The following is a 16,433-nucleotide window of genomic DNA, read 5'->3' as shown; positions in this document are numbered from 1 at the left end:
GTCACACGAATTTCTTGGTTTCCCAGTATATAAAAATGTTATGTTTACACTATACTGTAGTCTATTAAGTGTGCAATAGCATTCTAAAATAAAATGTATATACCTTGATTTTAAAATATTTACTGCTAAAAAATGCTGTCCATCATCTGACAACACAGTGTTGCCACAGATCTTCAATTTCTAAAAAATGCAAGTATCTGTGAAGTGCAATAAAGCGAGGTATGCCTATAAAATATTTTGTCTAAACAAAGGAATTTATCACTAACAATTTGGAAACCATTAGACTAAATGATACTTAAACACAAGTTACTAAGATTTTAATTGTAAATGTTTAATAGAAATACACAATCTTTAGCTTTCTCAGACAGCAATAAAGGGGTTTATAACCATCAGTCACTAAGAATACAAGATTCTACCACAAAGATACAGCATAATCTGCTGTAAAGCTGATCTGCCCAATTACACACAGACAGTCAGTTGAAAGAACACCAGAAATTAATACAAACAAATGTTGACAGAAGTTGCAGACATGCAAAATACCCTTCGGTGCAATGAACTTGTAAAAATATCAACCAGCCTATGCTAATCAGATGTTTTTACTTAGGTCAAACCAAGTTTCCATCTTGGGCCCAGAGAAATAGCATAACCCACTGAGTCCCCTTTCCCCCAGGAACAATGGGAATGGCAGAACAGAAAGAGTCATCATACCTCAAATTCTTATATACAAACATTACTTGGTTTACTTGGAATGTATTAGGGAAAACTGATGTTTTCGACAATGGCCAAATCATAGTGTCTAGATTTTTTTCAGTTCCTCTGTTGGTGGATTTCCTGCCGGGAATTGTTAAAGGCTCAGCTGGTGGTTCTCCACCCAAAGTTCTCACTTTGTTTTCACTGTCCTACTGCAGACAGGTGAAACAACAGCAAAATAAAAAGCAGGTGTTTTTGAGGCCTCTTCAAAAACAGTTCCACCAACTCACTCTGACACAAGTAAATGGACTCAGTCAATGCAGGGGAAGGAACACTGAGTTTTTTATGTCTGTGCACAGCCTAAGACAGTTTCATAGGTATTTTTACTTGGCCTACTCTGATGTTTCCAGTTTGCCACAGGCTGCATGGCCAGTTTGACCCTTTTGATCCCTGTAACACCATTTGCATTTGGAACTCTTATAATCTCATTGTTTTCTAACTAATGTTTCATCTTTCGTGTTGAAAATAGTTCTGATTTAGCTAGGAATGAAGTAAATGATCATGGTGTTCCAAGGTTCTGACTGGTTTCTCTCAAATCACCCTGGGACTCTCCAGTGCCCACGCAGGTTAAGATGTTGTTAGAGAGATTCAGAGGTAATATGTGTCCTCCAGCCCTACTCGGACTCAGAAATGTTTTATCAATGACTGAGTAAAACTCGATTTCCAGAAAAATCAATGCCAACCCACTTAACAAGTAGCCCCTTGGGTACAGAATATATTAGGTCCTTGTCTGAGTCACTTTCACAGCCTCCTACACAGCAACGTAGTCTTGCTTTTTTTTTTCCACAAGCAATAGCTGAAAAGAACAATTCCCAGCTATAAGAATGGCCAGTAGCTGGTAGCATCAGGGCACTGAAGAAGTATCTCTGGCCTGTGTGAAACAGACTGACTGGACATGGAGTGGGTGGGGGTAGGGCTGAATCTTTTGCTGTCATTAACAGAATACACAGGAATGAACCTGTCATCAGGTATCAGTAATCCATGTCATGCAAGTACTACACTAAGATAATACAGTAAATTCAGGAATGTTACTGGGGAAAAAGGAAGATAGCCTCACTGAGAATATAATCATTTAACTTTAAAAAAACTTTTACATCAGTACAAGAAGGTAAAACTAAGAATTATAGATTAGGCTCAAACTGGCAAGAAGTCATCTAAATCTCTCTTTTTAGTGGATCTTTTTCTTTTTTTGTCCAAAGCGCCGCCTGCGCTGTTTATAAAGATGACGGAAATTTATGTACAATCCTGAAAAAGAAAAGAGGCCAGTTAGAAATGAGAATCTTTGTCTCTGTTTATAAGCAGAAGCTCTTGGGGCAGGACAGTCCCTAGTTGTCTGTTTTTCATATCCCACAGCCCTGTGCTTTTACTGCCGTTGCTCAGGAAGTACAACTTAGAACAAATATTAATAATGCACTAGAGACAATTCAATTTTCCCCCAGTGGGTTCTACAATTTAATTTTCTCCCATATTTTACTATGAAAAATTTCAAATATACAGAAGATTAAACCATTGTACAGTGAATACCACCTAGATTTAAACTTTAACTTTTTTACATTTATCACATACCCATTCCCATCTCATTCTTTATGTATTTCAATGTAAGCTGCAGACATCAGTACACTTCACCCCCAAACATTTCATTAATTAGAGTTCAGTATTCCTTTTTTTCCTTTCTTTTAAGGTAGGATTTATATAAAATGAAATACACAAATCTGAAACAGAGAGAACCTAATTTTTAATTCAAGGCTATGCAATAATATGTATTAAGCAATAGCCTAAAAGTTATGAGACACTTTTCTAGGAAGCACACAATTCAGTGAACTAGAAAAACACAGGATTTAAGAGCCAGAAGAAAATTTCAATCCTACGTGATCACTGAGTAGTTCTGCAGCTTAGTCTCACCTCAGTTTTCTCACTGTACCACAGGGTTAAAAACACTTATTTTACAGCCATTGTGAGAGAACATACGTTATAACGGTTGTTATACTGCTTCTAAATTACGTAGATTTAGGATTTATTTCATTCTGAAGAATAAGAACAACTACATATTCATTGTAGGCAAACTATGAATACAGAACCTTGTAAGTTAGAATATGCAATAGCTTAAACAACACAAGGAAAAGCCACTAGGGTTAGTGCACATTAAAATACATCTACCTGGGACTTCTCTGGTGGTCCAGTGGTTACAACTCTGCACTCCCGATGCAGGGGGCCCAGGTTCGATCCCTGGTCAGGGAACTAGATCCTGCATGCCACAACTAAGAGCCTGCATGCCACAACTAAAATCATGCCGCAACTAAAGATCCCGCATGCGGCAACAAAGATCCTGCGTGCCGCAACTAAGACCTGGTGCAAATATTTTTTAAAATACGTCTACCCTTCTAGCTTTTTTAGTAAAATATTTTAAGGGTCTTTCCAACACTTATTCCTTTTTAACACTTTCAGTAGGCCCACCTCATGGAGCCTAATTACAGTAGTACTAGATTTATCCAGTAATAGAGGTAAAGAGCTCTTTTAATGAGTGCATTTTCCAAATTGAAGCTTACTCCCTTAAAGCGCCAAACGTTTTAACATTTTTGGTGTGAAATCTTTCTGAAATGGAAAAGAAGAACAAATGGAATAAAATTTAACCTTTGGCAGATGACCTGCCCCCATAATGTATATTATTTAACTGCACTTCTGCCATGTGCGGATTCCGAGGGGCTCCTAAAGGGTGTAGGTCTCTTCTCCCCCACTTCTAAATGACCAAGATCGGGAATTCCCTGGTGGTCCAGTGGTTAGGACTCCACGCTTTCACTGCCAAGGGCCCGGGTTCAATCCCTGGTTGGGGAACTAAGATCCCACAAGCCGCGTGGTGCAGATAAATAAATAAATAACCAAGATCACTGGGCTTTCCAACTTCTTGGGTTTACTTTTTGTGGTCTCCCTCTCAGTCTGGGGAAGCCAGCCTCCAAGCTGGTCCCCAATAATCCCTACCTCCTGGTATTTCATACCCTTGTGTAGTCCCCTCCCACATTATACAAGGTTGATCTATGTAAGAAAGAGAATACAGCAAAAGTGATAGTATGTCAGGGCTTCCCTGGTGGCGCAGTGGTTAAGAATCCACCTGCCAATGCAGGGGACGTGGGTTTGAGCCCTGGTCCGGGAAGATCCCACATGCTGCGGAGCAACAAAGCCCCCGTGCGCCACAACTACTGAGCCTGCGCTCTAGAGCCCGGAAGCCACAACTACTGAAGCCCACGCGCCTAGAGCCCACGCTCCGCAACAAGAGAAGCCACCGCAATAAGAAGCCCGCGCACCGCAACAAAGAGTAGCCCCTGCTCGCCACAACTAGAGAAAGCCCATGTGCAGCAACAAAGACCCAACACAGCCAACAAATAAATAAATAAATAAATCTTTTTTTTAAAAAAGTGATAGTATGTTACTTGTGAGTTTAGGTTATAAAAAGCAGTGTGGACATGATAGAAGTGCTAATTATCACTATAATGGCAATCTTATTACAATTGATAAATGTATCAAATCAACATGTTATACCTTAAAGTTATACAATGTTTTATGTCAAATATATTTCAATAATAAATAAATTTTTTAAAGGCAAAAAAAAAAAAAAAGGCAGTGTGGCTTCTGCTTTCTTCCAGATCACTTGCTTTGGGGAGAAGCCATGTCATGAGCATCCACGTGGAAAAGTACTATGGCAGGAAACTGAAGCCTCCTGTCCACAACTACATAAGTGAGCTTGCAGCAGATCCTCCAGCCCCAGTCAAGTGTGCAGAAACTGTAGCCCCAGCTGAGCTGACAGCTTGACGAAACCTCATGAGCGTCCCTGAGCCAGGGCCACCCAGCTAGCCTACTTCCTGACTCTCAGAATACATGCGAGATAATAAATGTTTTCTGTCTTAAGCTGCTAAGTTTGGGGGTAATTTGTTACACAGAAAAAGATAACCAGTATACTATCTGCTGTCACATCCTTCTGTTGCCAGGAGACCACAGAGCCATACTTCAAGGCCACCTCAAGACTTTTGTGAAATACAACAGGGAGAAATATATGTAAGTATATTAAAATGTGTTAGAACTTTATCTAAAGTAAACAATCCTCATAATTAGGAAGGCTTTTAAATCTCTCATATTTGCAATAATATAGGTTTACTTCTCTTTCCCTTCTTTTAGTGCTTAGTTTTTATGAGTTAAGGCAAAACTTTATGGTTTTATATTAAAATTAATAAATAAGCAACGCTTTACATGAGGAGTGGGGGGCTTTCCTATTGTTAGGTAGAAGCCTTCTGACGTCTCCTGGCTGCTCAGAGGCCTTTACTGCCTTCCCTCCTTGCTGCCAACTGTATCACCACCTCTGTAATAATTCCTCTGGATAAGGGATCTGCTACTGAAATTAGCAGAAGTAAAATGAGCTTTTTATTCATTTTTTACTCAGTTTTAAAAGAGCTGCTTACATTGTTTTAAACATGAAGTATGGTGAAGTCCCAATGACCTAGAGCATTTCAAGAAGATAACTCACTCACTGGAGATGTGGGAAGAAATACTTCCACACATAGCATATTCTCCTACTGGGTCTATTTGGCAAAGTAATCGTTCTCTAACTTATTTCTACTCTTTGGAAAGTAAGAATACTAATAAGGATTTTTAAAACTCTGAATCATTTAACTCTACCTTCTAAGAAGTAACAGAAAAAAGGTCTATTATAGAGCCAATACTTACCTAAAAATAATATTATAAGATAAATCTGAAGAAAAAAGGAAAATCTAACTTTGATTTTCACTGGATATGGCAATGTGAAGCTGAATCTTCCTGTTTCATTGAATATTGGAATGGACTGGATCACTGAGACGGCTGAAAAGCAGAAACAAGAACATTTTAGAAGCAAATGAAATACAGTCACATCTACTGATAGAACCTTCTAACCCCTCAAAGTTTCTGGGTTTGTTGAAAATGCTTCTTCCTCCTCTCTTTGTACAATGGGCTCATGTCTCTTTTTTTTTCCCCCTAGCTTTCCTAGGAAATAAGCCTCCAAGCTGACAACAAGGATAAATGAGGAACAGTCATCTGATAGCACTGGGCTTCCTATTCCATAAAATGAAGAGAAAAATCCCTGACTCACTCACTAGGTGTTTGTCGTAATAACATGAAGTCATCAATAAGAACTTGCTTTGGAAAATTTAAAGTACCATATAAATAGGAAGCATGCAGTGCATGACCACCCAGCTTCCAAATGAGCTACTTCCTTGGAACAGTCTAGATACCAGGAGTCATGTGGAAGGAAGCCACTAGAAAGAAATTCTTGAAAAGTTCAACACCCAGACTAAGGCTGGCAGAGGGAGGAAGAAAGATCTGGCCACCCCTTGGAATTAAGGTATAAAACCTAGAGTTCCTGAAAGCACCTTCTGCCAAACATCCCAGAGGATATAGGGGAATCCACATAGTGTAACGAAGCCATGTGAGCACCTTCCAATCCATGTCAATGCAGGAAAGCATGTAGAAGGGGTACCTATTGAAAATAAGGAATTAACATGTTAAAAGCCACTGAATGCAACCCTAGAACATCATTCAACAATAATTTCACAATTAGCCACACATGGCTTCTTCTTAGCAGAATTATAAACTCCCATCATGCTCCTCCTCCAATCTTCAAAGGATATGAATTCTCAATAATGGCAGACTAAGTTTAGGTCTCAAAGGAACCCTCTATGAAAAGGTTCAGTATATAGAACAGATGCTCAGAAGCATTTTGGCTTTATTCCTAGTTGATCTACATTCCAAGTAGGTAAAGATGACAGATACTTTGACAGACACTTTATCGCTGCATAAATGAACATTACCAAAATTAAAGTATACAAAAGACCTCTAATCTATAATCAGGAATACTCTATTTAAAAAGAGGTAACATAAAAAAAAGTTGCTTCCTCCCAAACAGTAAAAGTTAATATTAAGTACCTATAATCTCTTTCACCTTTGTGTTAAGTAAATTAGAGGGTATACTGGGTGCCATGGGATACAGACTCCATTTAAACACAATCTAGGACTGCTGACGTCTTTTCTCCCTCTTAACTGTCAACTTTACCAAAATACCACCAAACCTAGAGCTGAGGAGTCAATTTGCAAAACCAACCCTCCACTTGACTGAAAAGGGAAGAAGTATGGAGTATGTATGGTCTGGTAAAGAAGAACACATCTACTTTAATTGGATCTTTTTTTCTTTTTAAAGATATTTCTTCTATTGACAACTGAGAATGGAAGAATCAGATAAGAGGTCAATTCAAACTTCAGTAATCTTGTAGTAAAAGATTCATTTCTATCAACCCTTCTCGAAGGCTAGTCTTTACTACTTCCATCCAACCTGGGATGCTCCTTCAGCCCCATGTTTCTTCAGCCCTTTCAAGAATTTTTCCATGTGAATGAGTGCTCTCTTTCCAACAAGACAGCAAGATCCTGAAGGGTAAGATCCTTTCATTTCTCTGGATCTCTCCCTCTGCTCTCCAGTGCCCAGGCTGGTATTATGATCCATTGACTGTTTAAAAAAAAAAAACTGCCTCACCTTTACAGAGCACACAGATGCAGGTAGAACTCTCCACACATAGAACCTTAACCTCAAATCAAATGAGACTCTGGATAAGACAGCAACTCCCTCAAGAAGAGAGGTGCTCCAGAGTGGGAGAAGCACTCAAACACCATCCTGGCATTTCTACCCACCTCAAAATTTCAGCTGTGCTCCATATATAAAACACAAAGAAAACCACAGCTTTGTTTTGCATTTCTTCCATGGTGCCAAAGACGATAAACAAAATGAAGTTTCTTCCAAGAAGCTATTAAAAGGACCCAAAAGAGAGAAAGAAGTTTTAAAATATATTTTCAAAAAACAACATATAAATGTATTATCTGAAACGTAACCCCACTAAATTCAAGGTAAATAGAAAACGACTGAGAAAACTTAGACCAAGTTAAAGTACCCAAGCCAGTATTTGTGGACGTGTGTGTGTGTGTGTGTGTGTGTATTACACACGTTCAAACACAGTTTAAAGAATACTGCCAAGTGAACATCTGCGTCTGCATAACACAAGTTAAGAAACAGAACGTTACCAGTGTGGCACACCCCCTCCCTCCCCGTAGTAAGTAACTACTATCTTTTGTGGGTTTTTTTTAAATATTTATTTATTTTTGGCTGCTTTGGGTCTTAGTTGCAGCATGCGGGATCTTTCGTTGAGGCATGCAGGCTTCTCTCTAGTTGTGGCGCGCGGGCTTAGTTGCCCCACGGCATGTGGGATCTTAGTTCCCTGACCAGGGATCGAAACTGCGTCCCCTGTATTGGAAGGCAGATTCTTAACCCCTGGACCACCAGGGAAGTCCCAGAAACTACTATCTTGTGTTAACCATTCCACTGCTTGTCTTTATAGTTTTACTACTTATGTATGTATTCCTCAACAGTATATTGTTTCATTTTGCTTGATTTTAAACTTTCTGAAAGCATACTCTATGTATTATACTCTGACTTGCTTCTTACTCAATGTGACATTCCCAAGATTCAACCATGTTGGCGCATGTGGTATTGCCCAACTCCAAAAGGCTTCACTCACATTGTATTCTACATGAATGGCATGCACTGGAGGCATGTGATGTGATGACACCGAACCTATTTTGCCCTAGAAATTCTACCCTGATGCTTATTTGTATCAGTCTTTGATATAAAAAAATATTATTCCATATTAGTGGGTCACTCACTATCCACTTTTATTTTTTTGAACTAAACAAAACAACCTCTTTCCAAGGACAGAAAACCAAGAAATAACAAGGCTATTGTATTAACACCCTTTACCATGCAAGTGATACTGTCAGAACGCCAGAGCTGATATGCCAGAAAAGGGCTGAACTATAAAAACAGCATCCAGACGAGACTAGCCAACAGTCACCTGATTCCCCGAGTCTGGGTTGGTGGTATCTAAGAATATATATAGTTAGGGAACAAGGCAAGAAAGCTGAAAGACTTTGATGTCCCATTCCTGAGAGCAATCTTCCAAATATTAGGAAACAACCTAGATGTACTGGGAGTGGGGGGGAACTCCCCACATGAGTCAGAAGAGCCACCTTCATACATGGAAGAAAGTCCAAAGTGAAGAGAGTTCCCAGGTATTACACCACCTTCATTGACCTGAGGTGGTAGGAGACCAGGCACACCCCTATCTAAGAAGAGGTTAGGGTTTTCCACTCCTGCCTGAGAATCAAGCTTCCCTAGTTTTAAAGCTCTTTTTATAACTTTGTGGTATCACGAAGATATTATAAAGAATAAAATAGACCTGAAATGGCAAAAGTCTATTTTAAAAAATATCCCTCAGGTTTCACATTTTCCAACCTGTTCAGATAAAACAATGCTATTCCTGTGCAAATAGGTATTTTTACTAACTGAGACTTCCCAGCAAAGTGTGGATACCTACTAAATAAACATTGAAACCTTTCATTCCCCACCCTCGAGCTCAACTGTTCAATACCTGGAAAAGAGAAGGTATCACTGGTGACTTAGTGACTCCAATTGCTGCATTGATAGCTTCCACAACTGCCAGCATCTGGCAGAAATACATCATGTCAGCCACGGTGTGGAACGTGTCATAAAAGGACTCTATGGGACAAATACACATTAAGGGTAAATCAACTGGCAAACTCCAACAGAAGTATTTTGCACACTAGATAACTCTTTACACGAAAGGAATTTTAGGAAAAGTATAATAAACATCCAGTCAGAGTCAAGTTCACTATTCATCCCTCCATGGGCCTGAATAGTAAATTCTACTGTTTACCAGAAAGTTAACACATAAACCCTGTATGCCCTTCTCAGTTTTAAAAGGCAAGAAAAGACACATACCTAGACTTCACTCAGTTATTATATGCTGAAAAATCTATATATCAAAGCACAATGATAATTCTTTTCAGATCCATTATCTCATTTATACATATATCAACTGCAACCTAGCCTTTTAAAGTCTCAAAAACTGTACAAATAAATGGGGTCTTCCCTGGTGGCACAGTGGTTGAAAGTCCACCTACCAATGCAGGGGACATGGGTTCGTGTCCCGGTCCGGGAAGATCCCACATGCCGGGGAGCAGCTGGGCCCGTGAGCCATGGCCGCTGAGCCTGCGCGTCCGGAGCCTGTGCTCCACAACGGGAGAGGCCACAACAGTGAGAGGCCCACGTACCACAAAAAAAAAAAAAAAAAAAAAGAAAGAAAAGAAATGGTATAAACCTAAGAGTATGGAAAGTTTGAGTAAACCATAGTATATCTATTTCATGGAATATTATATAACAATTTAAATGATAGTTATTCCTTATATGAGGACAACAAATGTGGTATCAATTTGGAGTGCTCCATAATTTAATATCCTTCACTTTTCATACTGATCCTCACTTGACATCCTGGATTCGTACATTCCTCTTTGCAGTGTTTCTCAGCCAGGGCACCACTGACATTTTGGGCAAGACAATTCTTTGTCCTGCACATTGTAGAAGGTTTAGGATTCTTGCCTCTCTGCCTATTAAAGTAGTGCCTCTAAGAAATGGCAGAGTTAGGCACCTTACCAACAAAGATGACACTGCAGGCACCTCAAAAGAATACAGTTTAAATATCAAATGAATAAAACAAGCCTCTTGCAAAAACTAAAAAACTCTCTAACATTCTCATGAAAATGATCCACTTTACAATCCTGCTACAAAGTCAAACGCAAAAAAATGAAGAATGGTATATAGTGTTATTGCATAATTTTGCTGGAAAAATTCCACCAATAAGTAAGTTCAAAATTTGACCAATTCTTTTCTTTGAGGAAGTAATGCAAAATTACAATTTAAATTTTTCTATATATAAGATAAAAAATTTATTCATAATTTTAAATGTCCCTTGTCAAGACAAAATCCCAATCAAATCTTTTTGTTGCCATTTACAATGAAATTCTGGTATCCTTTTTCAGGGGATTCACTTATTAATTTCTTGGACAAATTATCTTTGAAAAGTGAGGTTCTCCATTACTTTGAACTAGAAAGTTGTGACTTAAGATTCGGCATATGGTAAATAAAAATAAGATCTGGTTGCTTTGCCTCTGATTTTACGGGAAGTTCATCCTGTTTCAATTCAGGGATAGAAATCTGATTTCTAAAATGACTGTTATAAAGAATATTAATAACATTAAAATGCTTATAATACTGTTTTAAAAACAAGATGCAAAATTGTACACACAGTATGACTATAATTTTTAACTGCAGGAGAAAAAAAAGACTAAAGGGAAACATATGGAAATATTAACAGTGATGGACAATGGCTTATTCACCTCCCCTTCCATCCCACCGCACCTCCTCTCTGGTTTTCTCCCATTTTCCAAACGTTCTTAAATCAGCCCAATTCCTTTTATGACTTGAAAAAACTTTTTAAAAGTTCTAAAAGGCACTCATATGTTAATGGATATAGATTTAAATAGTGGTACTATAAAATAGTATACTCTTTCTGGGCAGTATAAATCAAAATCCTTAAAAGCAATCTGCCCCTAACACATTGTAAAGCAACTATACTCCAATAAAAATTCATTTTAAATAAATAAACAAGATAAAATAAAAATAATCTGCCCTTTAATCTTGTAATTCCACTTTAGGAACTGTTCCTATGAAAGTTATATGGGTTTAGAAAGATATACAACAAGGTGCCAAGAATCTGTTGCTCTGATAGATGGGATTATGGTAGAGCTTTTGTTTTGTTTTATTTAAGTCTTTAATTATTAACACATTTTTATAATTAGAAAATTTTTTTAATTTATTTAATAAAAAAGTATTAATAGAGAGAGAGAGGCAACAGTTTCTACATAAGCCTAAGAGTTTGCTATTTCCTTAGCATGAGAAGTTTAGCACATACATGTTTACGTGAAAAAAACAAGTACATGTGTAGAATCTGCCATTCACCAACATCCTTTATTCAAAAAGAGATAATTGCAAAGGACAAACTATGACCCTGGGTACCAGGCCCAGGTCCTTATTACACCTTTGAGGACTGATAAGAGAAGAATTACACCAGCAGCTCCATTCCAGTAGGTGGTTTAGGAAGGGGCTCAGAGCCAAAATAGAAATTACAAATCCAGGCAGCTTAAACACATGACCCAGATAACTTAGCAGCTTTTGGAGTGGATCCCCTAACAGCTAGCAGGCTTGAACATTCAGAATCGATCCAACTATGTTAGGTTAAATAAATTATTTATGAATTTGAATGTACCTAGTCATTCCATGGGACTTGTGATAAATCCATACTAGTAAGAGCTACAGATCTGAGAACAACTGTCTGAGACTTCCTTTGTTTCTTTAAATAACTCATCTGTAGACCTCTGGTTACACATGACTATAAGATACTAGGCATTTGGGAAGTTTTTCACTAGCCTGCTACTGTGCTTTGCAGAATTCCAAGGTATTAAGAAGGCTGGAAAAACAACATGCACTTCTTTCACAAGATTCTGGAGCTAATTGCAATTCACCTTTACAAAACTCAGATGGGAAAAATTTAGGACTGAAGAGTAAAAGAGTCTACAGGATTTTTTTCTCTTTTTAAATAGTTTATATTTTCCATTATGCTCATATTTTTCCTCATATTTACTTTATAAAATAAGGAAAAAATTTTAAATGATCCTTTCAAACCATTTGAAAACGGTGCCCTTTCTTCCAATCATTTCACATTTATTGGTTCAGTTTTTTTTCTCCTTTTTATATTGGTGTGATCAAACTGGAAAAACAAATTTATGTTACCTTTTTAGCCCATCATAAGTATTCTTCCGTATTATTACAACCTCTTTAAATGCTTTATATTTGCTTTACAACATTCCACTGAGGGAACAATCTAAACCAATCCTTCATTGCTGGACATTTAGGTAGTTTGTAATTTGTCACTAATATAAATAATGTCATAATGTATATCTTTTTGAAAAAGCTTTTCTTGTGGTTTCAATTATTTCTTTAGAACGTATTTCCAGAAATGAAATAACCAAGTTCAAGGATATGAACAGTTAAGGTTCTCAATGCACCTTGCAAAATGATTTTCCCAAAGAGCTGTTGTACTTATGGACCCTCCCAGTAGCCACTGTTGTGTTTATTTTAGCATATGTTGTCTTGAATTAGGTGTCTTTTACAACTTTGCAAAATTGATACATAAAAAATAATATTTTTCATTTCCTTCACCATTACTGAGTTAAACATTTTGCTGTGTGCTGAATTAGTTTTATTTCCTCTTATGAACTGCCTGTACATGACCTTTATTTATCTATTGGGTGGAGTTTTCACATTCTAAAATCAATTTGTACAAGTTCTTTATATGTAAAACAAGCAACAGCCCTTGCCGATATTTGTTGCAATTTTCCACCAACCCTGCCCATCCCCATTTTGCTCAACTCAATATGCTTTTAATCTTTAATGTTGTTTTGGCTGGATGTTTTTACATATATGGAAATTTAGGCATTTTATGTAGTCAAATACATTGACCTTTTTCTTCATGATTTCTTCTATCATTTTTAAGGTTAGAACGTCCTAACCCTCCACATGTGATTTTATAAAAATTTACTTTATCTTCTATTATTACTTAACTTTTTGATATATGGCGCCTAAATCCTTTGGGGGGATTTATTTTTGTATACAGTGTGAGAAGAGTCAAACAGATTATCTGCCTCCCAAACCTAACCACTTTTTAGAAACATTTCCCATCTAATAAAAAAAAATGATTGGAAAATACTTTCCTTTCCACTGATTCATGATTCCTTTTTTTTATCATATCCATAATCTGGAGATATATATATATATATATATATATATATATATATATATATATAATGTAAGACCTATTTCTGAGCCACCTAATCTGCTCTATTAATTACTCTATTCTTATGCTAGTGCTATACTATTTTAATTACATTCTTTCATGCCAGGTAGAGAAAGTCCTCTCCCATTACTCTTTCTTCCCTCAAATTTTATTATCTATTTATTGTTCACAATAAAATTTCAGAATACTTTAGATCACATTCTCAAAAATGTTCTGTTGTCATTTACTTTGGCCAGAATTCTGTTAAACATATAAATTAATTTAGCAAGAACTAGTAACTATTTTTTTAATATAAATTTTTATTTATTTTTGGCTGAGTTGAGTCTGTGTTGCTGTGCGTGTGCTTTCTCTAGTTGCGGCAAGCGGGGGCTACTCTTCGTTGCAGTGCATGGGCTTCTCATTGCAATGGCTTCTCTTGTTGCAGAGCACGGGCTCTAGGCACGCAGGCTTCAGTAGTTGTGGCACGGGGGCTCAGTAGTTGCAGCTCACGGGCTCTAGACAGCAGGCTCACTAGTTGTGGTGCACGGGCTTAGTTGCTCCGCCGCATGTGGGATCTTCCCGGACCAGGGCTCGAACCCATGTCCCCTGCCTCGGCAGGCGGATTCTTAACCACTGCGCCACCAGGGAAGCCCCAAGAACTAATATCTTTATGATAGTCTTTTCATTCAGTTTTACAATAGTCCATTTAGTCTATTTAGGCTCCAAAGGGGTGAGATCCCTTAAGGACTTGTATAACTTTGACATTGTGAGTATCACCTCAATTTATTTAGTTATAAATGAACTATCAAGCAGTGAATAAGAAAGGGATGTCAGCCCAAGATGTACCCCTGGCTAGCTGTGTGGATGTGGACCATTTCTTTGACAATCTCCAAGCCTGTTTTCTCATCTATTAAATGGACAGAACATCCAGTCTGCCTGTTTCACAAGGCCAAGGGAAGTGAAAGATGTGAGCATACAATGAAAGGCATGAAGTGCTACACAAATATGGTGGGGGGTTAGGGGGTGGGAGTGGTGGTATTGTTAATACCAAAGGCAGAGACTGTTACTTTTGGTGAATAGGGGGCCAAACTACTGAAAAAAGAAAACTAGCCTTGAAATTTTGCACTTGCCTTTTCCCAAGATAAGGAACCGCACAGTCATGTTGACAAATATCCAGGAGAATCCCAAGAACTGCACTAGATTATACATGAACAGGTATCCTTTCTTCAAGCTTGCAAGAGCTGAAAAGCAAAGCAAGGTGGTAAGCTGTTAAAAGCAGTAGTCACAGCAGGAGATGGGTATGTGGGGCATACTTGAATGACTTCATCCCTCTTTACTACTTGGGTGCCCTAAGCTCCCCCAAAAATACCTGGCCCAGGTCTGCACCAACCTGGGCTCCTGGTCCCATAGAAAAACAGATAAGGAAAAATTATAAGGAACATCGTAGTCCAAGGTATGTGTTCAGCAGTCTTTCCCCTCACAGCATTGAAGAGTAAGTATACAGACTTAACAAATCCAAGAGGGAAAAAGAAAAATTACTTCTGGCAAAGAATGACTGACTAGTTAAGGAGGCATTAAAAGGAAATAAAACTATACTCAGCTCTTGCTCTTGTCATCTTAATATAATCTACAGTTTCTTCTTTTCTAGAATTTTTTTAGGTCATGCAGGTCAAACTAGCTCAAAGAGATAGAAACTGTAATAAAAATTTCTGATATTTGCTCATATATCCATCTAAACAAGCATTAACTGAACACCTACAATATACAAGATACTGTGAGTAGCACTACTGAGATTCAAGGATGGTTAAGACATGATGCTGCCCTCAAAGAGTTTACAATCTAAAAACCATATTACAAGATTGAGAGTGACAGGTAATGTCTTGTGAAAATTTCAAGGTGAGAAAAATGACTTTAGGCTGGAGAAGCATGTATCAGGCAAGTCTGCATGGATGAGATGGTATCTGATCTGGGCTTTGAAAGATGGTAAAATGAGGATGTAACCAAAGGAGGAAAATTACAAACCAAGAGGCAGGAAGGAGAATAAGGGACATTAATTTTGTCTGCAGCCTAAGGGTTTGTGAAGACAGAGCCAACTATGGAATTAAGGAAGGAGTAAGGAGCTTAGACAGAGTCATGGTTGAGTCAAAGGAGTAGGGCAAAGGAAAGGATAATTCTTGAGAAGAACTACAGAGTTCAGGTGTTGCTGCTACATATGTATTCCTACCCACATATTTTTGTAGCTACATATCAGTGTTGCTACAGAGATATTCTGCATAGACACTTGGTTGATGCTCAAATAATCACAATTAGTGTGGTCAATCAAAAATAGCCTTATCCTAGGGGGCTTCCCAGGTGGCGCAGTGGTTGAGAGTCCGCCTGCCGATGCAGGGGACACGGGTTCATGCCCCGGTCCAGAAGGATCCCACGTGCCGCAGAGCGGCTGGGCCCGTGAGCCATGGCTGTTGAGCCTGCGCATCCAGAGCCTGTGCTCCGCAACGGGAGAAGCCACAACAGTGAGAGGCCTGCATACCGCCAAAAAAATAGCCTTATCCTAAGGAGCCAAAAAAGTCAGACTTGTAGAAACATTTAACTAATTAAATTTTTTTTCTTCAAAACTACAAAAATGTATTACACTTCCCCATATAAAGAACTTCTTTCATCAGGAAACTTTACGAATTTAGATAAAACTGTTAAAGCTTTTTCTAAGATCCTAAAAAATCCATATATAAGAATTTTTACATATTTCAGAAGTTTATCCCTCTAAAACACCAAAAAATTAACTCAGGGCTTCCCTGGTGGCGCAGTGGTTGAGAGTCCGCCTGCCAATGCAGGGGATGCGGGTTCGTGCCCCAGTCCGGGAAGATCCCACAT

At 38.2% G+C, this 16,433-nt stretch overlaps 1 protein-coding gene across 2 annotated transcripts in view; it reads right to left on the bottom strand.

Annotated features, from left to right (window-relative positions):
* Nucleotides 1-302: 302 nt before the first annotated feature.
* HACD3 (3-hydroxyacyl-CoA dehydratase 3) overlaps nucleotides 303-16,433 on the bottom strand; it is a 32,784-nt gene continuing 16,653 nt past the window's right edge. The window contains exons 6-11 of one of the 2 annotated variants that reach the window (XM_029238866.1): nucleotides 14,693-14,803; nucleotides 9,243-9,370; nucleotides 7,453-7,565; nucleotides 6,144-6,250; nucleotides 5,464-5,595; nucleotides 303-1,995 (exon numbers count right to left, since the gene is read on the bottom strand). In XM_029238866.1, coding sequence (XP_029094699.1) covers nucleotides 1,919-1,995; nucleotides 5,464-5,595; nucleotides 6,144-6,250; nucleotides 7,453-7,565; nucleotides 9,243-9,370; nucleotides 14,693-14,803 — 668 coding nt within the window. In that variant the 3' untranslated portion in view covers nucleotides 303-1,918. The remainder of the gene's footprint in view (nucleotides 1,996-5,463; nucleotides 5,596-6,143; nucleotides 6,251-7,452; nucleotides 7,566-9,242; nucleotides 9,371-14,692; nucleotides 14,804-16,433) is intronic. The other variant, XM_029238867.1, reaches the window with a different exon arrangement.

Source organism: Monodon monoceros, unplaced genomic scaffold (genome assembly GCF_005190385.1).
Source record: "Monodon monoceros isolate NGI ecotype Baffin Bay Population unplaced genomic scaffold, NGI_Narwhal_1 Super_Scaffold_21, whole genome shotgun sequence".
NCBI classification, from domain to species: Eukaryota; Metazoa; Chordata; class Mammalia; order Artiodactyla; family Monodontidae; genus Monodon; species Monodon monoceros.
This window is presented reverse-complemented; position numbering and strand designations above follow the sequence as displayed.